Source organism: Notothenia rossii, assembly GCF_949606895.1.
Source record: "Notothenia rossii genome assembly, chromosome: 4".
Lineage (NCBI taxonomy): Eukaryota > Metazoa > Chordata > Actinopteri > Perciformes > Nototheniidae > Notothenia > Notothenia rossii.
The window spans coordinates 76,653,401-76,680,011 of record NC_136902.1 but is presented as its reverse complement, the minus strand read 5'-3'; the positions used below and the strand labels follow the sequence as shown (position 1 = coordinate 76,680,011).

At 40.8% G+C, this 26,611-nt stretch overlaps 2 protein-coding genes across 2 annotated transcripts in view; one reads left to right on the top strand and one right to left on the bottom strand.

The window, feature by feature from the left end:
- Positions 1–17: 17 nt before the first annotated feature.
- On the bottom strand, positions 18–17,736 carry LOC307036742 (inositol-trisphosphate 3-kinase A-like). The gene is made up of 8 exons (XM_079677323.1): positions 17,335–17,736; positions 13,897–15,152; positions 4,555–4,654; positions 3,954–4,167; positions 3,329–3,533; positions 2,659–2,760; positions 2,127–2,198; positions 18–1,973 (listed from the first exon to the last, which is right to left on the bottom strand). The coding sequence occupies exons 2-8, from the start codon at positions 14,995–14,997 to the stop codon at positions 1,764–1,766; spliced, it is 2,004 nt and encodes a 667-aa protein (XP_079533449.1). The 5' UTR covers positions 14,998–15,152; positions 17,335–17,736; the 3' UTR covers positions 18–1,763.
- A 431-nt stretch (positions 17,737–18,167) lies between these two features.
- The window catches only part of gfm1 (G elongation factor, mitochondrial 1), a 14,919-nt gene continuing 6,475 nt past the window's right edge, over positions 18,168–26,611 (top strand). Inside the window, exons 1-4 of the mRNA XM_079673858.1 lie at positions 18,168–18,379; positions 18,497–18,649; positions 23,723–23,855; positions 25,922–26,241. Coding sequence (XP_079529984.1) covers positions 18,305–18,379; positions 18,497–18,649; positions 23,723–23,855; positions 25,922–26,241 — 681 coding nt within the window. The 5' untranslated portion in view covers positions 18,168–18,304. The remainder of the gene's footprint in view (positions 18,380–18,496; positions 18,650–23,722; positions 23,856–25,921; positions 26,242–26,611) is intronic.

Here is a 26,611-nt window from a genome sequence, read left to right as displayed (position 1 = left end):
AAACACGAACTCTGAAGTATCTTATTTCCAGTTTATTGCAATCCATGATCTGGACAAAGCAGGGAATTAATATCAATGTTCAGCAGCCTGTTTGTGCTTTGCAGCTTTAAAATAGGCTGCCTTTTTGAAAATACAAAATGTGATTATAATTCCAGTTTTCTTACCTATAAAGCAGCACCCAGAGAACCTGATCATTTGCCATTTTACAAATATAGAGGATTTGTGGGCTAAGAAATATAATACTTTGTAAACAGCTTAATCCTCTGTCCGTGTACGTTTACTCTTCAGGAAATGGAAAAACCAAATTCCTAAAATTTGTTCTCAGATTAGACGAAGTCAGATGTTTACAGCTAACCGAAACTGACGAGTTCACCGATCTGCTGCATTGCAGTCAAGGAACAACAGACATTATCAGAAGCACTGACTTCATATCTTATCATAACCAAGTTTTTGCTTTGTAAACTTTCCATCCTGCGTACAGAAAATTCAACCAAACCGTGTTTAGTGTAGCTAAATGAGATTTACTCAACATCCTTGTGTAATATTCTTGGATTTGATTGTGTGTCATACATACCATAGGTTACATTTGAAGATCACACGTAAGCTGATATATAATGTAACCTTACAAAAGCCTTACCAGACTTATCAGTTTAATCAGGTATTTCCAGTTTAATTTCACTCTTTGCGCACCACTGCTTTTCTGTGAAACTCCCAGCAAATCTGAAGCAACACTGATCAGATTAAATGAAGTGATAACAACAAATTGAATTCATGCAATACACTTGTACATTTCTGCATCTGTAAACCCAGTACTTGACTGCTGCTTCCCATCTTAAGACACTCTGAGGCACCGCTTGATTTGTTCAATGGCTTTGTGAGGATCCATAGTGCAACAAATCCCAGACAAACATGGCTGCCAAGCTGCTTACTGCACAGTTCAATGAGAATCAAAAAACCTTTCACTGCATATCATACAAAAACCCAAATTTAGAAAACACTTGCAACAAGTTAAGCTTTGGGACTATATTGTAAATCAGTTTACACTTGGGTGAACTCTTTGGAAGGAAAGTAGCATGAGTCCACTGCACTGGAATGATCCAACCGCTCTTTGAAAATGCGAGGCACAGAAATATTACAAACAAGGTAAAGAGGTTATACCAAGGCCAAAAAAAATTAAATAAAAATGTATTTACACACCGAGTTAGTTAACACGAGGTCTGACCAGTGTTTTAGTGTTGCCGTGTACTTATACATCACAAAAAATAACATTCCCCGTTCCCTAGTGCTCCTTGAAGGCGTTGTGGAAAGGCCTCTGGATCAGGTTCATGGTTGTGAGAGTGCTGTGTGCAACTCTAACCAACAGGGGGAGATGTTGAGAAGGGAGAACTGCCTTTGTAGGAAAAGAGGGCAGTGAGAGGTCCATGATTTCCGTGGACTGTACTCTCAATTTGACAAAAAAGTTACAATGCTGCATGCAATTCTCCCTCTTTCTCTTCCTTGCATCAAGTCCTCGCAGATCATCTGTCCCGGGGATCCACAAATGGAGCATAATGCATGGAGTCGGTCTTTGGCATATTCCACTATCAATAAAGCTCCTTCCCTTGTTTTCGTCTTTTCTCACACAAGTACAATAGGATAAAGACACTTGGCGTGGGTAGTGAAGACCCAACTGGTGGTCATTTTCTAATCCTTCCTCTGTCAGTCTACTTTTCTCAAAACTCTCCTGATTATGTATCACAAATGTCTCATTAGGGTCCTCCCTCTCAGGGGGTCTGTGGGAGCATAGTGCTGAGGATGTCTATGAGGTTGTCCAGTCCCCACAGGTAGCCGTCCTCCCTGTTACCCTCCACCCAGGGGGTCCTGTGGTCCAGGGTGCGGGGGTCCGGCAGGGGCACCGTCTTCCCAAAGTCGATCATCCACACTCTGGCCTTCCCCGAGGCGTCGTGCACGAACAGCAGGGAGCTGCCTACGACCTGCGGAGGGACGGACGGGTGAGACGAGGGAGTTTGGGTGTGTTAGAAATTCAATACAGCAGCTACTGACAGGATGATATCACAGAATGTTCAACTCGCCCAGCAGGTTTGGGAGGGAAACATGAAAAGTGAGTATGTGTCAGTGAGTCTCACCTCGTGTGACCTGAAGAAGAGCGACTGCTCGAGGACTGATCGAAGTTCCTCCAATCGCAGCAGGTAGAGCTTCTGAGAAAAAGATAAAGAGATATACATCAGAAACATTTACCATAAATAATGTTTTTTCCTACTTAACCATGAGTCTAAAAGACTCCTAACCTTTATTGATGTTTTGTTGCTCAATAGATTTGATAAACGCTGTCTTTACAATCAATAAGAACCTATTGCTAGCAGCGGGCTAACCTAGCTTAGCATAAAAACTGTAATTAGGGGGTGAGAGTATGCCTGGCTCTGCCCAAAAGCCAAAAAGTCCCTCTACCTCTAAATATCAATAATAAACACATTGTATCTGGATAGTTTATTCTTTCAAATCAAGACTACAGTACACTAAACTGCAGTTTGCTGTTGCAGAGGGGGTTACATGCTGATCTATATCTTGGTCAAAAGGTTCAACTTTCCCATTAAAATAATCCTCCGTGCAGTTTAACATTCACAAAAACAAGCAGTAACAGCAGAACTACTAACGTACCAGAATCTGAGTGTTGCCAGCTACAAAGTCCTCCAAGGCCTGCATCACCTGCTCCCTGCGCTTCGTCTTCTTAAAGTTGGTGTTACATGTTCCATCAGCTTTCTGTTGAAGAAAAGAACAAATAAGATATCTGGTTTCTCTCCCTTTACACATTTTCACCTGTACAAAGACAACATCCCGTCCAAGCCGCAGGTCTAATGTTAGCTGGTGAGCATTCAGTGCAACACTATCAGAAGTACCTTTGTTCTAGGTTTGTGTTTTTCTGAGAATGCATTTGTTGCAAACAACAACAAATATTAACGTATAAAGCAAAAAGGCCACAGACACAGCTTGGCTGCATTTACTTGTTCAAGAGGAAATGGGAGCAGCTGCTTTTAATAAAGTTTCGTGAAATATTTCCCTAAATTCTGAGTTCATGCACATCTACAGTTATTGGTGCGACCAGCCCTGGGTTTATTTTTGAAAGAACAAACAGTCCTCCTTGTTGGCTGCACATCCGGCCTAAACTTTAACAAACTGTGTTTTCCATTTCTTCTCCCGTGTGCGGTCCTCCAAGTGAACACTAATAAATATTTACTCCCCTTGATGGATTACTATTTATTTCCTCATGAGCACTGACTACTACAGCCAGGCATGCTATCAGAGCAACAAGTCCAGGATGACCTCTGACCTTTATTCCTTCGATGCGGAAGCCCATGGTGGCTGTGGAGCTGAGGGTCTCCCTCCACTGCATGTATCTGGGTTTGAGGACTCCCTGCTGGGCCTTCTCCTGCTCTGTGGGGGCCCCAGGGTCCACCGCTACCATCTTGTCATACATGTCCTTCCGCAAACGTGGACGCTCTCTGGCCTTCAACAGCTCCTCCTCCAAGTACGTCCTGAAATGTAAGGGCTTCATTAAAAATAGTTGTATGCATTTTTAATATCTTATTTTTCTCATTTTCCTTCTTTTTGCCATTTTAATCAGATTTATCTGTAATAATGTTACGTCCTTATTGTTATTTTTATTTAACTTTTTTAGTTATTTAAGAACTACTTACACTTATTTCAACAATTTAACAACATGAGAAAATAATAAAAATGTCATAAAATAAAAGTTAAAAACTATAACAACAGTAATAGTATCAAAAAGCATGAAATAAAAAAAAGTTACTGTATAAATATTTGAACACTTCCAGCAGCATTGTAAAGCTTTAGATGTGATCAAAGGTTTGTTTTGAAGGCTCACTGATAGTCTCTGCTTTGACCTTTGGAAAAGGCTTCCCACACAGAAGTGCTTCCCTTATCTTGAGTCTTACCTGCTGCCCATCTTGCAGTCCATGATGGAGGGCGAGTCGAAGTCAGCCAGCAGGTCATCCATCAGGTTGTAGTCCTGCTCGTCTCTCTGGACGACCCCATAATACCCCGGCACGTAGGGGCGCAGAGTGTCCTTCATCAGCTGCTGCAGACACAGCTGCTCACACTCACAGTACCGCTTCAGCAGGCGGCCGTACTCCCCGGCCTGGAAGTTACCTTGGAGAAAGAGACAGACAAGATTAAACAATGAAGACAAAAATAATGCATGAGTGACATTTCTGCAGAGTAGGGCTGCACAACATGTTGTTTTTAAAATCTTTATTTCCCTTTCAACTACAGCAAGACTCTCTGCGAAAGACTGCAGCATTGTACTCAGGGATTTAACTTCCAAATGTAACCATTAATCATTCTGTTTTACTTGGTTTCATTTGTGTTCAGTTTAATGTTCAATTTTTTGTATAAGCAGTATACTGGAAAGAGCAGAAAGGTAGAACTGATTGTTCATTTATCATAAGTAGCATTGTTATTGCAATCTTTAACAAAGACACATATTATTTAGCCCTAGTGCAGACAAAGTCATGCAAACTCTATATTTATGCATACCTGCGTGGCCGGCTAGCTGCACCCATGGGTAACGCTTCTTGAAGGACACGACGAAGGGGGACCAGTGAACCATGGTCTTTAGTTTCTGCCAGGACTTATTCTGGAAAAAGAAAAATCCACGTCATGCTCTTGTTACAAAAAGGTGCGGATCGTCACACACAAGTGACAAATCTGACACTCTGGCGAAACAGTGCGAGGGTTTCTTATCCGCTTCAACAAAAGCACAAAAAACAGGCAAGAGAATGATTGTTCATTCAAGGAAAACACACCCTGTAATGTGCATATACTGACGCGCACACACACATAGACACACACACAACTTAGTAGACATTGAACAGATCCTCCCCTTTATCCACCAAGGCCAGTGCAAAACCTATGTGACAAAGCCCATTCATAAAACATTTACTAAAGCCACTGTGGTGTCATAAAACAGAGACTTACAGTCCGAAACTGTGTGTGTGTGTGTGTGTGTGTGTGTGTGTGTGTGTGTGTGTGTGTGTGTGTGTACATAGTTATCTGTGTTGGGAAACACCAGAGCAAGGACAGTGTGCGACGGGGGACTTTGACGTAAGCAATCTGAGGGGAACATACCTTCTATTGATTAAAGCATGTGTGTGTGGGAAAATCACAACAAATGGACAGCCAGTTTAGGATATGTGAATGTGTTTGTTGAGTGAGTGAGTGAGTGAGTGAGTGAGTGAGTGAGTGAGTGAGTGAGTGAGTGTGTGTGTGTGTGTGTGTTACAGTAGACCTTTAACCTAGTTTTGCTCTCTTTTTCTTTGTACTGAAGGAAAATACATGTTTAACACAAGAACACTGGAATATGACAAAGGCACAAAAGGGTTAATATAAAGTATAAAGTTAATATATATAGTAATAAAATGCAGGGACAAAAGGCTATAATAATAAAACTAATCTTTGTATAACTAAATAGCTTCTGTGAATGGTTGTGCTGCTTCCAGGCAGGCCTATCTCTGCCGTGTTTACATGTCAGCCTATCTCTGCTCTCCTCACATGCATTCTTTCCACAGCTGCTCTGTTGAAACTCAATAAAACTGTCTCAGTGCCACGGAAACGGCACAGTCTGTATTTACACAGAAAAACAAAAAAAACAGACATTAATTTAAAGACGGCTGTTTTGTAACTCAGCTATGAGTGATGGAGCCATACAGGTTACTCATTTATTATTAGGTGACAGTTGGCTGTTTTGTGTTATAAATTCAAACTTAAGTGTGGAAGGACCATTTATTATCCTTCATTATCGTCACAGGGTTGCACAACCAAAATGTTCTTGCGGCTTAGTCCATAATATAAATATTTAATACCAATTTTCATCAGCTTTAGCCATTTCACTGTTTAGCTTTGTTTTTAATCATTCTGATGGGAAATGGTGTGCAACATGTCTGTGCTTCGTCACAAGGCCGGTCACGTCTGGCTTTTTTAGATGGACAAAAGAGACAGAGTCATGAGAGTGAACACGAGACAGTTTAATCGTGTCAACAGATTAACTTCGACATAAAGGTTGTCACACTGAGGTCCAAGGAGGGCGATGAAGCAAGTACACCAGGTGCATTTCACCACAGTAGGAACTTGGGGAACTTTTTCCTTGCTCATGTGTTCCTAATTTATAACCTTCCTGAATCAAATCCAGTAGATTCTCTTTGATTGGCAACAGCACTATTTCTGGACATGCGCTTGTCTTCAATTTTCTACAATCTTCCTCCGAAAACCATTGCTAATTTGGGCCTGTAAAGGACTATCACCTCATTTATTTTCTTAGTTCTTTATTTCTTGGCAGTACATTTTCTCCGCCTGGATTAAAAAAAATATCTTTCTCCCACATGACGTTCTCTCTGCATCACTGGCCCGGGTTTTTTCATTCTTACCTTTATATCTAGCTGTATTCAACATTAAACATTAACTCTAAACTCCTTAGAGGCTGAAAATACTCTTCAGGAAATGAAGAAACATTTATTTCTCAGTCTTTCTAGCACGTATGAACTTTTCAATGTTTACACCAGGTCAAAGCTATTCATACAAAGCCGAAAAACACCCAGGCTGTCCTTATGTCACATAAAAACAAAAAGCAATCCACCTTCAGACACCCGACCCGGTCAGTACAGTAAAACTGGTGCCAGGTTTTGGCCTCCAAAGTGCTGCAGTAAGGGATAATTATGAAGCTGTGTAAAGTTCATAACACAAGAGTCCATCAGACTGAGGACTCAGCAAATGATCAGTCCCTTTAAAGTAACAGGACAATACTTTACAAGCCGTCATAACAGTTTTCACAACACAATCATCATGACCTAAATGATACTGTAACTATTTTATACAAAAGTATAATTACATTTTTTTGTGTCTGTCAAATTCCTCTTTTACTTTTTTTAATATGCGTTTTGTCCTTTTCAGTACATGTATTGCCTAGTATGTGTATGTGTGTGGGAAATTGCAATTGAGTGATTTTGAAATCTACTATAAATGAAGCGTAATGAGATGACACATAATTAATTTGTTGTCTATTGTGAAACAACCAAACACGTTTCCTGCCTGCAGGACCATCATACTGTATTTATGTAAAATATCAGTTTTAAACAACGCAAACACTTTAGTCCAAAAATAATCTCCTCAAATAGCGTCTGTATTTGGAAAACAACACAACAGGTTACCAAGCCATATCCCCAGGTTTTTATGTTATATCTTATCTTTACTTGTCCTCATCTGTCACATTAGTAAAAAGTCTGGGGGGGTTGGTCGACAAGAGAGAGAGGTAAAGCAGACACCAGAATCTCCAGCATCTCTTCTTTCACTTCTTTTATCCTCATGCCATCGGGCTCTTTCTCTAATTGCTTCAGCTTGACAGCTTAATGTGTTGCCTCTGTGGGGTCAAATCTATTTAAATTACCTGACACAGCTAGAGTTAATGCTTCTAATGGAGGTTTATGCACAAAACATCCCTAGAAAGTAAATTTCAAAAAGCCTGGACTGTTCACTTCAAACTGTATAGTGTTATTGCCGTCTCATCCAGCCTCCCACACTTCAGCTTTTTAAACACTAGGGTCACATTTCACCTCTCACAGTTCATCCTTCACCATCTCTCGCTTTCTCCGTTATATAACTCTCCCAATGTATAACACAGAGGGCATTGCAGCTTTCCTTGTTTTATAAGCATCTCCAAAGCGTTGATGCAGATAAATGTGCTCAAGTTATTTTTACTCACATCCCACCCTTCAATTCCCTGGCATCATCTTCACACACTCACACAGGTTCTTATGACACACCATACTGGATTGGGACTATTCAATGTCCCCTTATTTCACCTTTCAAACACGCAAAATCCCTATTTGTATAAGTATAAATTCACACACAAGATTAAGGAGTATTGTCTGTTTAAAATCTTTAGCTTTTGGTGCTGTTGTGTTTTGCAATATCGTGAGAGGTGTTGATCATTTTAGTCCACATTCACGGATAATAGTAGTGTTAGCGTAGAAATGGGGTAGAAAATAAAACAATTTTCTCATGTTGCAATCGTTCTTTTTTCCCAAGATGAACAATTTGAATGCATTTATGCAAAATGGTGGAATGAGCTCCCCATTGAAATCAGGACAGCAGATAGCTTGCACATCTTCCGGCGCAGACTGAAAACTCATCTCTTTCGACTCCACTTCGAACGATAGAATTATTAACAAAGCACTGATATACTAATAAAAGGGCTTGCTTATCTAAAGCCAGTTGAGTAGCACTTGAAATGTTTGGCTCTATGAAACCTGATGTACTTATATGATTCTGTTTTCTTCAAGGTTGTATCTTCCTGGTCGAATGTACTTATTGTAAGTCGCTTTGGATAAAAGCTTCAGCTAAATGCAATGTAATGTAATGTAATTTACAAAAATCACAAAAAAAATGTACCCCTTAATTGTGTTGCTTCGGGCAAATACTTGGGGGCTGTTTTGTCGATTGCCCCTATTTATTTCTCACACTGAGTGGGGTTGACACCTCGCAGTATAAAGCATTAGTATTACCTAGAACACACTGAGTGTATTTGCCAAAGTTCAGGACTGAGAAATTAATTGATTGCTTAAAGTATTACAGCCTGAAGCATGCTGATCCTGCGGGTGGCTTACAGGCTTCTTAACCCAGATAGAGAGGACCTCTTTTATAAAAGACCGACTGCACACTGTGGGCAGAACAACCGTCACATACAGCAACATACGCACATCTCTCATCGTTTGAATACCCAAACCCGTCACACTCAAGTGATTATATCTATCTGATATGATCTTTGTGAATTATCATGACGTTATAAAATGCACTGTGACAGTCTATGTGTCGGTAATTCCTTACCTGGCAGACAGAGCAGTAGTGGAGGAGGAGGCAGGCACTGACACAGGCACACACAGCCCCGGAGACCAAGCGGGAACGCAGCCAGCACAAAATACTCCGCACCATCAGCACAAGGTCTCCACGGGAGAGAGTCACCAGGGCTGAGTGCCTCCCTGTCAGCCTGATGTAATTCACAATCATCTATAACCTTCTTGATCCAGGACCGCCTGTTAGCTCCCAGCTAATGCTCTGTCATGCTCCTGGTTGTTTAGCTTCAGTCAGTCTGTAAACCCTTCCTGTGCACTGGGGCTTGGGTCGCCTGGTAAATAATCCTCCTCTGTTATAATCTTATTTCTCACACTAGCCCCCGTCTGCTTCTCAACAACTTCTTTTGTAATCCCAATTCAAAAGTTCTCCTATTGCAACATTGTTCCACCTCTCCCTTTTTCTCTAAACAATTTCTCAATATATGTTCTTTGCTGTCCAGCATATTCACAAAGCTGTTCTTTTTTCTACCTTCTGCCTGCCCAAACAAGTCCCTCCGTCCCTGAACCTCCACACACAATGAGCTGTCTCCTTCTTGTTACCTTCACACTAACCTTTGTTCTTCTTCTCTCTCTCTTTCTCATCCCCTAATCCTCACAGGGCCTATCCTGAGCCCCAAACTGAGCCAATCTCCTGACAGGTTCATGGGGGTAGGGACAACAGGCCTTCCCAGAGCCTCCCAGTGCTCTCCTATTGTCTGCATGCCAGATTCCTCGTCACTATGTAACCTACACAGGTGTGTGTATGTGTAGAAACCTGTCAGACGACTATCATCGGCTACAGGAGTGACTACATGTGTGTACATGGAGAGTGTCTTCAGGTACTGTCAGAGCTCTTTGTGCTCTAAACTACTTCACAACTTTAAAACCACATCCCTTTCCCTTGACTCAAGTCGTTGAGTTAAAGCAGCTCAGCTGTGGTGCGACACTGAGTGAGCAGAAGATGGCAGGGCTTTAAAAAGAAATATAAATCAGATAAATTACTTTTTAACTACTTTAATGATTGTATTTCTTCCCACTGACATTGTCTGTGTCCTCTTCATTGTATGCATGTTAGCGCTTACACAATCAAAAGATGACTCTTTAAGAGATTTTTATGACCACGTCATTTACCAAGGGAAATACCTAACGTTAGATAAACTGGTTATATCTTGAGTTACTGACATTACTCTTTTATCTTATTACTTGGTTGTTGAAAAGAAAATGTCCAAATATCCTGTATTAAAATATATCTTTAATTTGCCCTAATTGTTATCCTCATATGATATGCTCTTGTGTGATAAGTATCTTCATAACATCAACTTTTAGATACATGCATGCAAACGTGGGTTTCCAGCTTTGTGACAATGTTTAAGTTTAACTTACACGTTTTAAAATGGTATAATTAGATGTATTTCCACTACAAATCAGAAGGAAATACTGTATTCTTAAAATCACATTCTTCTTAGGTTGAATGACCTTTTCTTGAATCCAATTTGTTATGCATACTTAAGTTATGCTTGTTAATGTGTTTTTTTACATGTGGCATTGCAGATTTGACTAAAGTTAAGGATCTGAATACTTTCTCCACCACTGAATGTTAACATTGCCAAGCTGTAAAAATACTGTAATCTATTAATATTGGAACGTTGCTCCAAACACGCAAAAAGCATGTATTGTGTTGCTTTCTTTGTTTGTATCGTGGATGTTGTGTGTGCTGTGGGAGTAATGTGTGGGGCTTTGTATAATGTGTGCCATGGAAAACAAGTCTGTGATTGTGGCTCATGTGCATAAGCATGCATAAATAAGAATGATATTCCCGTGTAGGTTACATGTTCAAAGTTTCAGTGTCTTTTCTTATCTTTTCGTCAGCTTACGCTCATTTTCCTTTTGTTTTCGGTTCCACTATATGTCTCATGGGGCAAAATAGCAAGGGGAGAGAAAGAGTGTGTCATAATGTTGGAAATAAATTATAAAATAATATGTGCATGGCTGGCAGACATTTGTAGGAATGTGCATCTAATAACATTGAAGCGTCGGGGACAGAGTAGATACTGTCTGTGTGAGAAAGAGAACAAGACAAGGAGAGAGAAAAAAAGTACCATATATGGCAATGATGTTGCCTAGCAACCGGCTCTGCCTTCTGCCCAATTTTCCATGACACACGCTGACAGGCTGTGAATGCAACACGGCATCGCTGTATGTATGTGTGCATCTCTCTGCATGTTTGAGCAAGTATCTGCTCCCTTTAGCGAGCTTGCGAAATGTAACTGGTTTGTCTGGGAGCTGACAGCGTGGCCACAACCTTTTAAAACCCAACAACAACAAGCACACACCCTCCTTCTCTTAATTAGCCTACTGTATGACTGACTACAAACTTCGAGAGGACAAAATGTGCCCATTAAAACACAGCCCTTATCAGAAACCACAGGCCAGCGACGTCACGTTTGTTACGACAGCTCAAGTGCAACTCTTAAGGTTGCTCATTTCCTGGGTGTCAGAGCTGGGAAACTACTCTGTGTCCACTGACCTGCTGGTACAAATGATCATTATTATCATTACTGTTAGTGGCAGGCAGCCAATCCCTGTGTTTGTCATGTGGAGGAATGTGACGGCTAAAGACTCCCATGATTTAACTAAAGAGTAGAAGTCTCCACCAAGACCAATTTTCCTCTTGCAATATAAACGTAATTGAAAAAAGTATTTCTGTATCCACCCCGTGATTCTGACCCACTAAAAATATTAATAGGTTTTTCCTTGGTCTACGCTTCAGGCTTCCAACAAGTTTCATATTATTTGGGCCAGTTGTTTTTCCATAATTATGCTGAAAACAAACCAAGATAACCAAAATGGGTAATGAGAGAGTCATCCAGGAGAGGCATCAAGAATGCTATATTGAGAGTTGGATTATCTTTGGTTAAGACACTAGCTGTATCAATTATACACTTTGGTTTCAGCTTCTTTAATGCGATTTGCATTGCATCTCTGATCATAATGTAAAAAATTAAATTAAAATGGACCAAGAGTCTCTTTAAATACAGCTGATGATGATGATAAACGTTGTAAACTGTAAGTCTTTGTGTTTTAAACTGCTGTAAGCATAGGACAATGATAAGGCCAAAATCATTGTTGATCAAAAATGATTCATGTTTAATTTATGTTTTCAATTATATAACTTAGCCTACATGACGAGGTAAATACTGCTAAGCTTGTTTGTGTTTATTGCTAGAATTGCGTTATTTTTATTGATAATGTATGTGCTATATTTATTGTTTGCCTACATTTTTTTTTCATCTAGCTATAAGGGACTACAGTAATGCTTGAACATATTGAGTGAAGTTGATCAAAGTTCACTATCACTTAAAAGTTAGTATAATATACATTTGAAATCCAAACAAATGTGTATGCCAAGGATTGACTGCCCGCTGTGTTTGTATGTATTGTAGTGTTCACTTGAGCAGACTAGTACATGATACACAGTATGAATCCCCTTAATAAGACAGTTAAATGTCTTTAACTGGAGGCAAATTTCCACCTCACAATGTAAATAAAGGCAGCAGCGTTTGATGCCAGATAAAGCCTAGTTTGTAAGGTACCAGCAATGAAAATATGTAAAATTTGAGGTTTCAATGGGATTGAAAACATTTCAATCCCATTTTCCTCTGCGTCATGTCTGTCTCACCCTCTGGAAAAAAAGAAATAAAATACCAGGCAAGACAGGACTGTCTACTGTGTAAAAATAACTGCAGCTTGATTATTAAAATATACACAATACATAGCTCGTGCCAGGCTTCTCGTTTGGAGCATCGCAATATGAATGGCATGCTGAACATCTTTCAACATTCATGCTTGGTGATGTGGCCTGAATGGAAAACCTGGACATTCAGGATTCACACACTTGAGAGACGACAAGTGGCAACATCCTGTTTTCAAGACAAGTCTCATTCCAAGCATTACTAGTCGACACAGTGCATCAAAGCTTCCTGACTCAGGGGGGAAGCATCCCGTGTTTCTACTTCAAAACTTTAAACTGCATCTCACGTATAGACGAGAGGAAAACTCAAAGCCTATGTGCCAGTAAACTAACTTCTAGAATGCTGTCATAGCATCTATGACTGTACTGTATTGGGCTGAAGTGGCAGCTGTGGTGGGATGACAAATTATTAGAATGAGCATCCAGACATTGTTTAAATGGCACTGCATCTGAGCCATGTGATCATGAGCCATGGGAGAGAAGGGACAGGCGTGGGGGTGTGAGATAAGAGGCAGTTTGTTATAGTTGTGATTCATTATCAGGGTGGTGTAAATTCAACCGTGAAGGCTTTCACATTAGACAAACAAAAAGCTATTGTTATTATATTTGCACTGACGTTTCCTCAGTTATTTAAAACACACAAGAGATCCAGCCAAAACGACATGAGAGCCCTCACATTTTTACTGAGAACCTACTGATTGACTGGAGCCTTATTTAAAAAATGTACACAAAAGCACTTGAAGCATCATGTGAATTGTTAAAATAACATTGATATGACATAGTTAACGCTTCAAACTGGTGACAGCAGTGATTACATCTTGCAGCCTAAGAAAGTGGCTGTCATCATTGTGCATGTGCATTCAAGTACAACAGCTACTGTATGCAACAGTAAATAAGGAAATGCATGTATGTTTTCATGCTTGTATGCTGCATGTGTCCTGTAAACAGTGAGGTATGCTGAGTATGTTCATGTGCACATGTTAACATAACATCCATTACATTGTTTTCTAAAACCAGTTATTTTGTGGCTGTATAGCAATTTTGCACCATGGTTTTGGCAGTTGAGGCCACATGCATGCCTGACATTTCAATTGCGTAATCTCTGCATGTATTTTATTTTTTGGAAGCCAAAGCTGAAAGACCTGTTCATGATTTGATGTATGTTACAGCTTCTCATGCTTAGCCTAAGGTTTTTGATTTGCAAAAGAGTGAGAAGTAACCATAGGCTGTGTGGAAGTAACTCACCCCTGAGCCATCGTCCGGGCTGCACATGGACCGGGCCGGAGACAGGCTGGACTCGAAGTCGCTCCCAGTGAAGTCGTCCTCGGACTCCTCGAAGGACGAGGCTGAGGACAGGCCGATGGAGGAGGAGTTGGACAGCTTCCTCGGTGACCGCATCAGGGCAGGGGACCCTCCGCAGCCACTGTCCGAGCAGGGGGACTCGTCATCCGGCTGAGGCTCCAGACACGAGCCGGGGGTCAGCAGGGTCGGTGTCTCCGGGGGGCGGGTCGGGCTGGGGTCTCTGGTGATGATAAGTGTCGGTATAGTTCCTTGGAAACCTCCTGGGGGATTCTGAAGGGCCTTGTCAGAATCCTTCAAGGTCTCACTTTCCCCGGTGGGATCGGGCCGACCTGACACGCTGCTACAGTCACTTTTTGTCATTTTAGCCTCAACGTGATCCTCCGGTATCGATAGCCCACTGTCCAAAGGTTGATCCGGGGAAGTCCTCTCAGTGTCCGTGTCAGAAGTGAGCAGCGGGGCTGAACTCACACTACTAGCCCCCGTTAATTCCCGAGCCTCACACACAATACCACCCAGGTTGTTTCCCCACGGTGGCTGATCTTCCATGGCCCTCGTCGGGGCATCCGAGGCATTGTACTCTCGCTCGGATTTCGGCTCCTCGACTTCACCGGTCCGAGTTTCAAAACCTGACGCATCTGATGATCCGTCCTCTCGGTTCACGGTGTTTTGGATAGCCTCCACATGACCATCCAAGCCGGATGGAGCCTCAAAACAATCCGCGGAAGCTTGGTGTTCCCTAGCCGCCGACACTACCTCGTCCCTCGGCAACTTTCCTACTCTGTGATCGCGATGCGCTGCTGGATCTCCAGCTGCGTTTTCGCAAGGTAAATCCGCGTCAGTTTGGCTGGAGACTCGCTTTCTCCTTCCCAGACACGATAACACATTATTTTTCATCGGGTTTTTGTTCAGCTGGTACTCCCGCCGCTTCGGCCCGCTCCTAAATGTGCAGATACGGAGACGCTGGGCTGTTTCGCCTGCTTTCCGCTTCGCTCTGCCTGGGCTGGCGCTGCTGCTGTGCGAGAGATCCGAGAAAGTTTGTCCCATCCTGCATGCCGTAGTAGTAACAGTGACCCAGACACACCCTCAGTGGTTTAATTTGAAACCACCAACTGTAACTCCCTCAATGTACATTAAGCCATTAGTCACACAAAGCCGTGGACATCCTAAATTGCTCCATTTTATTTTCCAAGGCGGAGAATCTGTGAGAACAAACAGACAGATGACCAATGATTTAGTGAACACAATAACTGCATGAGCAATACAATACAAAACACTCCCCATATTAAGTCTAACAATCAGACTGATAATGTAATCATTAATAGCCCATATAAAAGCACCTGCATATGTCTGAGGGCCACAGTAAACACTGGCTGTTGTTAACCACAGTTCCTGGCAATTCATTTGTGATTTATAATTTCTGGTATTCAGAAATTAGTAGGCTGCACGACAAAGAAAGTGACAGAAGGAAAGTCAGATTATATGCACTGAAAACATATGACAGTAGGAGTTATTTAAATATTCCAGAACAACAGTTGATTGCAAGGAAATGTAAGGTTTCAATGAGTTTCATGCTCAGTGTCACCAGTACTGGTAAGAGAGTAATACTGCCCTCCTGTGCCTGGACACTGTGCTCTTGTCTATGAAACTTGTAATATCTTAAGCATTTTCATTTAGACCTTAATGGCTATGTGTAAAGTATTGTTTTACTTAACAGATGTAACGCTGTATATTAGTATGATTTTCATAGATTAATGTATTAATCGATGAATCATTGGTGAAGAAGATGACAGGAAATATGTCTCGTTTTACAACATCCAAAGTAAACTTCAAGTTGTTTAATGTATTTGACCCACAGCCTAAAACGACTGTGGGTCACATTCAATGTACAAAGATATTTTAAAAAGAAAAGAAAATCCTTATAATTTAAACACTTGAAACAGCAAATGTTTGATAATGTTGCCTTTTAAATAACTTCAATCACAACTAAGTCATTAAACAAATGCTGAGATGTCCAAACACAGAAAATACAAATTGTATGGCTTCACTACCTTTGTTTGGCCTTAATTGATCATGAAATATAGTTGGTAAAATTGAAAACTGTAAGGTGAATAATACACTCCTGTATGCATCACACATTCCAGCCTACTGATAGCCCCCATTTTAGATTTCTGGAAAGACACGTTTCATAATTTCCTAAGACAAGACAGAATCCTGGAAATATTTAAATATCATTACACAAGATGCAGTGAGCCGCTGGGAGAGATTTTCTGTAATTTACTGTGAGAACACTGCAGTCACCCTGAAGTAAGGAGGGAATGCTCACGGAGGGGAAACAAGACAGGAAGGATCACAATGGAAAGAACAACTCATTGTGAACATCCCCCACACAGACTCTCACATTCAAGTATATTCAAGGACATTCTTGTGTAATCATAAATAATCATACATGATGACTCACACCATGGGGAATGACTGACATGCTTGAAACAAGGTAGCATTGAATAGATTATTTTAATCAAAAGATTACGCACACTTCCACCCATCCATCAACCCATCGACATACCGTGACTCATAGTAATCATTCCTTGGCAAACATATTACAAAACACAAAAATGTATCTACACCAAAGTTAAATCCACTCACAACAACAGTATCACCATCAATGGACTATTCATTAGGTACATATATTGAATCCAATGCAACCACAACGTTTATAATGTTCAGTTTCTGTTGACATTGTTGGGAATGTATCACTAATCACAGAAGTCCAGTGCAACAACAACAACACTTAGTCTGCCCGATTACATAAAGATTACAAAAATATGACTTGATGCTAATCATAATTGAATTGCCGTTCTACGACAAATACTGAACAGAATCCTAAAGTAACCCTTAATAAAGAACAGTTGTATTGAATTGTACTATATTGTACAAGTGTACATGGAGAGGAAAATTAATGTATACTTATTAAAATAATCTACTTATTCGGCATCTAGTTGTTTAATCTGAAGGACACACTTCATGGAAACGGTGTAAAACTTTCTTAAATTGCTCTAAAATTAAATATTCTAGGAAATAACAGACACTTTGTATTTAGTGATTTTATAAGGAAGCCACACAATAATTGTTTTAAATGTAATACTTGACTAATTGTGGACAGAAACGAAATGTAGGTTTATTTTCTCTTCGTGTATTTTGAGTAAATGTATTGGTGGCAATACAGTCAATATACATGACTTCCTCAAGCTGACTTCTAACGGGTGTAATATATTTTTAAACAAAACGTTTATGTCAAATTAAAAACAATTACAAATGACTTTGGATACCGTTACAATCCGCATCATACATATACAACTATTTATAATATCAAACAAAACTTACCAGGCTGATCCTGAGTTTCTCCCCTGGTGTGTGAAGCAGCTGTTGAGAGGGTTGAGAGACGTGGAGGTTTATAGCACTTATTCAGGGTGTATAGGGGATGTGATGTGTGATGTGTGTTTGTGCGTGTGTGTGGATTTAGTGTAGTAGCAGCATGTGGTTGACGTGAAAGAGGAAACGCTTGTCTAAACAGGGTCAGGTTTGACGAAGGTTCCATGTAACTAAAGGATGAGGTTATATAATACGCGAAACTATCCTTAAAAACACAGTTTAAAGACAGATCAGACCAATTGAAATTGTATATAACCAAAGTGCAATGTAATAGTTTAATTTATTGTCAAAACGTTTCAAAACAAAAGCACTAAAGATCGACATGTCAAGAGGGTTTAAAAATGCTGCTTTCACATGTCCCCCTGAATTTCTGGCTTCTGAAATGCTTAAACCTTTCTTCTATTTGCAAGTTCTTTTCGTAGTCCTTTATTCATTATACTAAACATATCTTATATTTTTAAGTGCAATTAAAAACACTTCTACTTCAAGAAACGGGTATTTTTCTCTGCCAAATCATCTCTCATGTACAAAAGGGATCACGTCATGTTGCTGGTCTCAATCTGTTTAGAGTTCTCTGATAGCACTTGAAAGCAGCATAGGCCTTTTTATCTATGCACGTTTTATCGGTCATTTTATGGAGTTTTTGCTTTTATATGTCATACGTCAATACAGTCATAAACAAATACAAATATTTCTCACAATTTATCTTTTAAATGTACTCTTTTACCTTTTGACATTCGTTATTTAATTGTTTTCAAGAAACGCAATTGGAAAATGTTTGGCAGGTCTGAGTTTCCGTAGAAGCAGGAAGTAGCGTTTCACAACCATCGGGGCTCCGGCGTGACATTCACCGGGTTGTCAGAGTCAGGGTTAAGAAGAGGGGTAAAACGACCACCCTGCACTCAAACTATAAGTTGTCAAAATGAGAGTTCTACAGGCGGGTCTGTCTTTGGCCAAATCTCATCTCCTGGCTCCAGGAAGCGTCACTCTGAAAAAGGTAACGTTAGCTGTCTGCAGCTGAACCCATTTGACACCAAACCTCCATCAGCCCTGTGCCTTTCACGATCGGTCAACAGACAGACAGGGATTTGAATATTGATTTTCATGTCCTCAGGTGCTCATCAACAGCTGTCGGACATGCTCCTCCGGGTTCTATGTCAACGAGAGCATCCGCAACATCGGGATCTCGGCTCACATCGACTCCGGGAAGACCACCCTGACCGAGCGCGTCCTCTTCTATACCGGCAGGATAGCAGAGATTCACGAGGTGAGTGTGGCTGTGCATTAGGATTAAAACCACCTTTTAAGAGCCAAATAGTTATGCACATACAAGGAATTTGAATTTTTGCGCATTGCTCTCGAAGTACATGCTGCATATAGGTAGACATAACGGCGAGAAACAAGGACAACACAGCTGGACAAATACATCAAGAATCAGTGGCGGGCCGTGCATTTCACACCTAGGCCTTCAGTGATGTCCTACACAGTCCTACCTGAATTATTCCACCTCTTAATACCATCATTATGACGCCATGGCTCTAGAAACTATACATTTAGACAGAAACGCAGTATAACCGGGCGTTGCATCACCTTAACATAGTCAAGTACAACAGAGTTATATTAATATTTCCGAAGCATTTATAATCAATATATCCGCATTTACAATTAAGAGTGTTAAACTACCAGCTTTAAGATCGCTTGGATACGGTCAAAACTTAAAAATAAAAGGGGCTTTTAAGGCATTAGTCTACAAAGTTTTATTAAGTCCACCAAACCAAGTTTGTTCACTAAACAGCGCATTGTCGCACCCAAAGCAGTTTCATTTAAGAAACGTGACGATAAAGACACAAACTATTCACTGAAAATAAAAGAAAACAAACAAATAATTTGCATTTGTTCATGAGGATATATTTGCGACAGTGGTGAAAGTGTATTCCTAGCACTGAATGTCCACTTTGATAAAGGTTAAACCAAAACAATTCAACAAGTCTCCTTGAGTACTTTTACTGCACAGCTGAGCCAGTGCGCCACACACATCTCTATATCTCTTGCAGAAGCATCAAACATTTATTTTTTATATATTTGTCATTTTAATTACATATATATTAATTCGTTAATATTGATTTAATATTAACGACATAAAATGACAAAAATATATTAAAATAAAATGCTTTGTACTCACCAAAACAACTGATTATTTGAATACAAAATCCATCCTCCTTTCTTTCCTCAAGAAGACTTCAATGACTCTGTTGTACAGTTTATCTGTGCGTTTCAGTTCCACCAATAAGTCATTTTCTATAGACATGAAGGCTAATGATGAAAGCCTAGTCTGTCCAGTAGAATTTCTGGCATAAGTTTTAATTCGCTTTAAGGCCGAGAATGACCGCTCGACAGAAGCAGTGGACACAGGGATAGTCACTGCCACACATGCCAATGTGTAAAGCTGCCCCATGCTCTCACTCAGATTTTTCTGCTTAAGGAAATCAAGGAGATCCAGAATATTGCTGTGGAGTTGTTGGTAGTATGCGCGAAGGTCTCCTTGTGCTGTACGTGGGCCTCTGCGTGCGCTCGGACCACTTGAGATGCGCGCTGTGTCCTCGTAGATCTGACGAAACTGGCACCTCTCTCGCTCAATTGTGTCACAAAACTCGTTCACCCTTGTCAGACAGAATTGTACATCCAATGTTTGTTTCTGTAGTATTCCAAAGAGCACATCTGAATGCTTAAAAATCCCATTGAATGTTTCAAGCAAAAAACAAAACTCAAAATCATCCAGACGTGCATTAAATCCATCAGCGCTAAGCATAGTATCCCCATCATACTCCTCATGATGTTCCAGTATGTGGTCAAACACCTCCTTTAGGGAAACTCTCTTCTCAAAGACTGCATTGACCAATCTCGATGTATATTGCCACCGCGTTGGTGCAACATTAGGAAGACGACGCTTGCAAATGTCATCCAGCAGTTGCGTGCGCTTAGGGGATCTGGAGAAAAATGCTGCAAGGCCATGGAGGCTGGCAAAAAAGACCTTGCATTCTTTAAGCTTTGAGGCCCCTTGAGTCAGTACTCAATTTAGTCGATGTGCATAGCAGTGAATGAATAAGGCCATAGGTGCCCTCTCCTTAACTTTAGCCTGCACCCCGTTTAGTCCAGATGCCATGACCGCTGCGCCATCATAACACTGTGCCACAACTTTATCCAGACTACATTCATATTCCTCCATGAAACGGAAAATAAGAGCGGCAATGTCATCAGCTCGCTTGCCGCTTGTAACATCTTCAAATCTGACAAACCGCTCCTTGACACCTGTGTCCGTCACATAACGCAGGACAAGTGCCAGTTGTGCTACATTACCCACGTCTGTCGTTTCGTCCACCATAACAGCGACAAAGGGTGCTTTTTTAATCTCCATTTTGATCTCTTCTCCCATCACTTCAGCAATAGCATAAATCAGGTCGTTTTGTATTTTGCCTGACGTCCCAGTAAACACTTTGTTTGTGGACAGGTGGTAATGCAAGTCTGTGTTGTTCTCAGCAAGCAAAGAAAGAAGCTCCACGTAGTTTCCTCTGTTTCTGGACTCGGCGCTTTCATCGTGTCCCCTAAATGAAAGTTCCTGTTTACCCAAAAACAGGACACAATCAATCAGTCTTTTCAATATTTCCCTATTTTTGTTCACCCTTTCGTTGTGGAGCTCCGTTTCCCGGCGCACTTGTTCGTTGAGCTGTAGATCCACTCGGGTGTCCCCAAAGGTTTTCAAAAGCACCATTGCTTGTAAGTGCCCAGCCGTGCTTTGGTGTCTCGTTGCTGCCTTGGTTAGACAACTCAAGTTTGCAAATCCAGTGTGGCTCCAAACACCAAATCGATCAGTTGCAAATAGCAGGCATTCCCAGCAGTACAATTTGCAGTGCCTCTCGGAGGCTGTGAGCCAGGGGTACCGCTCGTAGTTAGTGATTTGAAAGTGGCGGACAAACCCTTTCCCCCGCTGTGATAGGCTCGCTAGCGTCGGGGTTGGCCGTTCTCTTCTCACGATGTCTAGCTTTTCTTGAAAAGTTCGTCTTGAAAATGGCGTTGTAATTATATCTGCGACCAAATCGATCTCTTCTCCTCCTTCAGCCATTGTGGGTTGAAAAAAAACAGCTTGTAGAAATCTACACAAATTAGCTCGTTCAAATTCAAGTTCAGTTTGCTAGCTCTACATAGCTCTGCCTCTCAATAGTGCGTATCCAATCAAAAGACGTGCACGTGCTAACGTCATCGTACGCCTGCTAGCTGGCCCGTTGTCGCCAACTCAAAATCTGATTGGTTAACGCCACAGTTTTGTTTCCGTTCACTTTAATCTACAGGCGCCCGCACTGTTGATTCTGAAGGCCTAAGGGCAGATTTCTTGGACCCTGGCAACACATTATGGCTGAAATATGATTGGATAAAAGCTCTAACATAAAGGCCAACCCTCCAAATCTCGTTCTGAGGCTGGAAGCAGCGCAACCAAGAGGAAAGCTATGAAATGAAGAGAATAGACTACAGGGAATAATTTAATACATATTTGTGGAAAAAATATATCAACATTTAATTTATATTCTGATGATGTTTAGGCCAGCAGAGAAGGCCTTGCTGGCCCTGACGGCCCACCACTGTCAAGAATAGACAGGACTAATATGTACACAAGTATGTGAAAAAAGCAGCTGTATATCGATAATTACTATATAAAGCATCAATGACCAACTACAATGGTTTATTCTGTTGATCTGCAGAAAAGTAATCAGCCACCTTTGTTATTAATTTTTCATGTGTACATTTTAAGGGCAGCATTTAAAATATGTAGGTTTCCTGCTTTTCTCTGTTTATTATCAAATGACACTGGATAGCTTTGGGTTCAGGCCTTAAAAAAGAAATCATTCAAATATATCACTTTGGACTGAAAAAAACTGGAGAGATTTATTTTCATTTATAGACCAAATGATTAATCGAGAACATTATGGGGAGATTATTTGATTTGATTTTTGCAGGCAGCCTCGAATAGATCTCTATATACTATGCATTAAGCTTGTAGGATTTAGAAGATGATAGTTCATCAGAGTGACAGACAGGGAGAAGACACTCTTTTGTTTTGGTGTACAGCGTTCTCCTTGGTTGAGTCCAGTGTTCCAATGGTCTACAGCAGGGGTAGCCAACACGGTGCCCGCGGGCACTCAGTCGTCCGCAGGGGCAACGTGAGTCGCCCGCCAGGCATGTTCTAAAAATAGCTCGCCAAGCAAATCCAAAACAAAAAAGGAAATGTAATTAAAATAATCTACTCTTTGCATAAACGAAACCTAAATCATAGCGAACTCTATCTACTTACTACAACTCTTTATCTATCTAACACCCCTCCTCCCCCACCCCCACAATGAATATCGAACAATCACGTTTTGCTTGATTTGCGGGACCAGCGTTGCAGTCGGGAAGAAAAACAATGTGGCACCTCCCCTCTGATTTTCCTTCTGGCAGAATCTACACAACACATCAGCCCCATTGAACAGCCTATCATGCCAGCCTATACAACACATGAGGAGCAGAGTTTTACTCTGTGTGTGTTGTAACTTGCATATACATTTATTCAACTTGACGCACACACAGGCATGGCGTAATCTCCACTGGGGACAGGGGGGACATGTCCCCCGCACTTTTCGAAATCCCGTTTGTGTCCTCCCACTTTACAAATATGTTTATTATTATTTTTTAACGCAACCCGTCATCGCCAAGGAGGAGCACACAGCCTCTGAGAGAGAGAGAGAGAGCGAGAGAGAGAGAGCGAGAGAGAGCGAGAGAGAGAGAGAGAGCACTTTTATCTATTTAATATAGATAAAGTAAGAAGTTATTCCAGTGTGTACTATAGGACAGTACAAAAAACTGTTTAAAAGGGGAGTGATTAGTAAAATATACATAAATAAAAAGAATGAATGCTAATTAGGTAACATAAGATAAGAATAAACCAGTTTAAATTATTTGTTATTGGTTGTGAAAATATTCTAAAGATGATTGGAGTATTGAAAAGTATACAGCTCCCTTTAGTATGAGTGTTGAGAGCTGTATCCATAAATTCATTTTGTACTCAAAGTGCAGCAGATTGGTGCATTTCACTTCAACATTAAAAAAAAAATCTTTTAGAGGAGGTGAGGACCCCCCTAGAAGATGTGAGATCCCCCCCTGGTCTACAGTGATGTTACCTATCTGTTTCCTGCCTGTGATTATCAGCATTAGTAGTCTTATATATGAATCAGTTTTTGCTTTCAGTTGAGTTTAAAAGGTGTACAGTTTGAATCTTTCATGGTCTGTTTTCCTCCCCTGGATTATGTAGGTGAAGGGGAAGGATGGTGTGGGAGCCACTATGGACTCTATGGAGCTGGAGAGGCAGAGAGGCATCACCATCCAGTCAGCTGCTACATACACTGTGTGGAAGGATCACAACATCAACATCATTGATACACCAGGTACTAAATGTTCTTGGGGACAACATGTTTGCATATGACTTCTGATTTAGATTTTGTTTTAACTAAAGGTCCATCAATCAATCAATGTTTATTTATATAGCCCAATATCACAAATGTTACATTTGTCTCAGTGGACTTCACAGTTTGTACAGAATATCAGTATGACAATACGACACCCTCTGTCCTTAGACCCTCACATCGTACAAGGAAAAACTTCCGGAGAAAACCCACAGTTTAAAGGGAAAAATGGGAGAAACCTCAGGGAGAGCAACAGAGGAGGGATCCCTCTCCCAGGACGGACAGACGTGCAATAGATGCCGTGTGTAAATTGAAAAGATAGTACATTTGCAACATAGGTAGTCCAAATGTTTGGAAATGCATGTGTGTATAATAGGAAGATGAATCCACGAGGATATCCATCCAGGACTTATGATCCAGGACCACAGCCACGACTCAAGATCCAGGACTCGCGATCCATGACACAGGACCGCAGGATCATCCATGACTCCGGATCCCGGCGTATATAGACACCAAAAAGAAAGAAATTTGGGGAAGCTGGGTTAATCGGAACATGAGAGTACACAGGTATAGACAGAGAGAAGGAAGAAGTAAGATGTCCCGCGACAAACTAAGCCTATATCAGCAAAACTAGGGGCTGAATCTAATCAGCCCTAACTATAAGCTTTATCAAAAAGGACGGTCTTAAGCGCACTCTTAAAAACGGATAGGGTGTCTGCCGTCCGAACACAAACTGAAAGCTGATTCCAAAAAAGTGGAGCTTGATAAGAAAAGGCTCTGGCTCCCATTGTACTTTTAGAGACTCTAGGAACAACCAACAACCCTGCATTCTTGGAACGCAATGCCCTAGTAGGACAGTAGGGTATAATGAGTTCTTTAAGGTAAGATGGCGCCTGCCCATTAAGGGCTTTGTAGGTGAGAAGAAGAATTTTAAATTCTATCCTGTGTTCTATAGGGAGCCAGTGTAAGGCAGCCAGAACAGGAGTAATGTGGTCCCTTTTCCGAACTCTGGTTAGTACACGAGCTGCAGCATTTTGAATCAGCTGAAGCGACTTGACTGACTTCTTGGTACACCCTGATAATAAGGAGTTACAATAATCCAGCCTTGAAGTAACAAATGCATGGACTAGTTTCTCTGCATCGTTTTGAGGCAAGATATGCCTGATTTTTGCAATGTTACGTTGATGGAAGTAGGCGGTCCTTGAAATTGATTTTATGTGGGCGTTAAAGGATAAATCCTGATCAAATATAACACCAAGATTCTTTACAGTCTCACTGGAGGCCAAATTAATGCCATCCATTCTTTGGGCCAAGTACAATAACTTGAGGCAGTCTTTAATTTTATCTAGATGATTAATTTCATCAGGCTTGATTGATAAATATAGTTGAGTATCATCCGCATAACAATGAAAGTTTACAGAATGAGTCCTTATAATATTGCCTAACGGAAGCATATATAATGTGAACAAAATAGGTCCGAGCACTGAGCCCTGTGGCACTCCATGGCTAACTTTGGTTTGCGTGGAAGATTCATCGTTGACACGTACAAACTGAGAGCGTTCAGATAGATAGGACCTAAACCAGCCTAAAGCAGTTCCCTGTATGCCAACTAAGTGCTCTAGTCTTTGCAATAGGATATCATGGTCGATTGTATCAAATGCAGCACTGAGATCGAGCAAAACAAGAATAGAGACAAGTCCCTTGTCTGAGGCTATTAGAATGTCATTTGCGACTTTAACCAGAGCTGTCTCTGTGCTATGATGTGTTCTAAAGCCAGACTGAAAATCTTCAAATAAATCATAGTTTTTTAAATAATCACACAGCTGTTTTGCAACTGCTTTCTCAAGAATTTTTGAGAGGAACGGAAGATTAGAAATAGGTCTATAGTTGGCTAAAACTCTGGATCGAGGTTGTGCTTTTTAAGAAGTGGTTTTATCACTGCTACTTTGAATGATTGTGGAACATAGCCTGATAATAAAGACATATTCATAATATTTAATAAAGAAGTGCTAATTAATCAATTAGGTCACTGTCTGTTGTTTCTCCAGGTCACGTGGACTTTACCATTGAGGTGGAGCGAGCGCTGCGTGTGCTGGACGGTGCTGTGCTGGTCCTGTGTGCGGTTGGGGGAGTCCAGTGTCAGACTATGACAGTGAACAGGCAGATGAAACGCTACAACGTCCCCTTCCTCACCTTCATCAACAAGCTGGACCGCATGGGCGCCAACCCCAACCGAGCCCTGCTGCAGATGAGGTACAGTATTTATCAAATCACAATTGATAACGTAACAATAGATACTCTATTAAAAGACCAATATCGTCTAACCATTAGTCAAATTAGTAAGTGTGCCAAACTGTTAGATAGATGTCGATAACTAGTGTTTTATTCAGTCTAAAGACAGACAAGGGTTTTGTTAATGTATAATACAAATTGTAAACCAGGAAATCGCGATGATAAAAAATCCTGTTTTCTAATGTTTTTCCTGAGATTTTGCTAATAGTAATAGTTTTAATATACTGAGAAATAGACCTGGATGCAAGAAAATTAGAAGTAAGGATTGATTCAGACTCATGCAGATGTGTTTTTATGGTGCCCACTAGGGCTGCCCCAGTGCCCCCAATAGTCAACTAATCGCTAATCGACTATTAAGGTCTTAGTCGAGCAATTGTTCATTAGTCGATTAGTTGAAAAAGAAAAAAAAAAGATTTACAACAAAAAAAACATGTGACTGCTGCGTT

What these genes read in the sequence shown, in the direction of transcription:
- LOC307036742 (XM_079677323.1), bottom strand. Translation starts at nt 14,997, where the DNA reads ATGGGACAAACTTTCTCGGATCTCTCGCACAGCAGCAGCGCCAGCCCA. An exon ending in GACTGCAAGATGGGCAGCAG is followed by an intron (nt 3,534 to 3,953) that starts GTAAGACTCAAG and finishes CTTACATTTCAG; the next exon opens with GACGTACTTGGAGGAGGAGC. An exon ending in TCCGCATCGAAGGAATAAAG is followed by an intron (nt 2,761 to 3,328) that starts GTCAGAGGTCAT and finishes TTTCTTCAACAG; the next exon opens with AAAGCTGATGGAACATGTAA.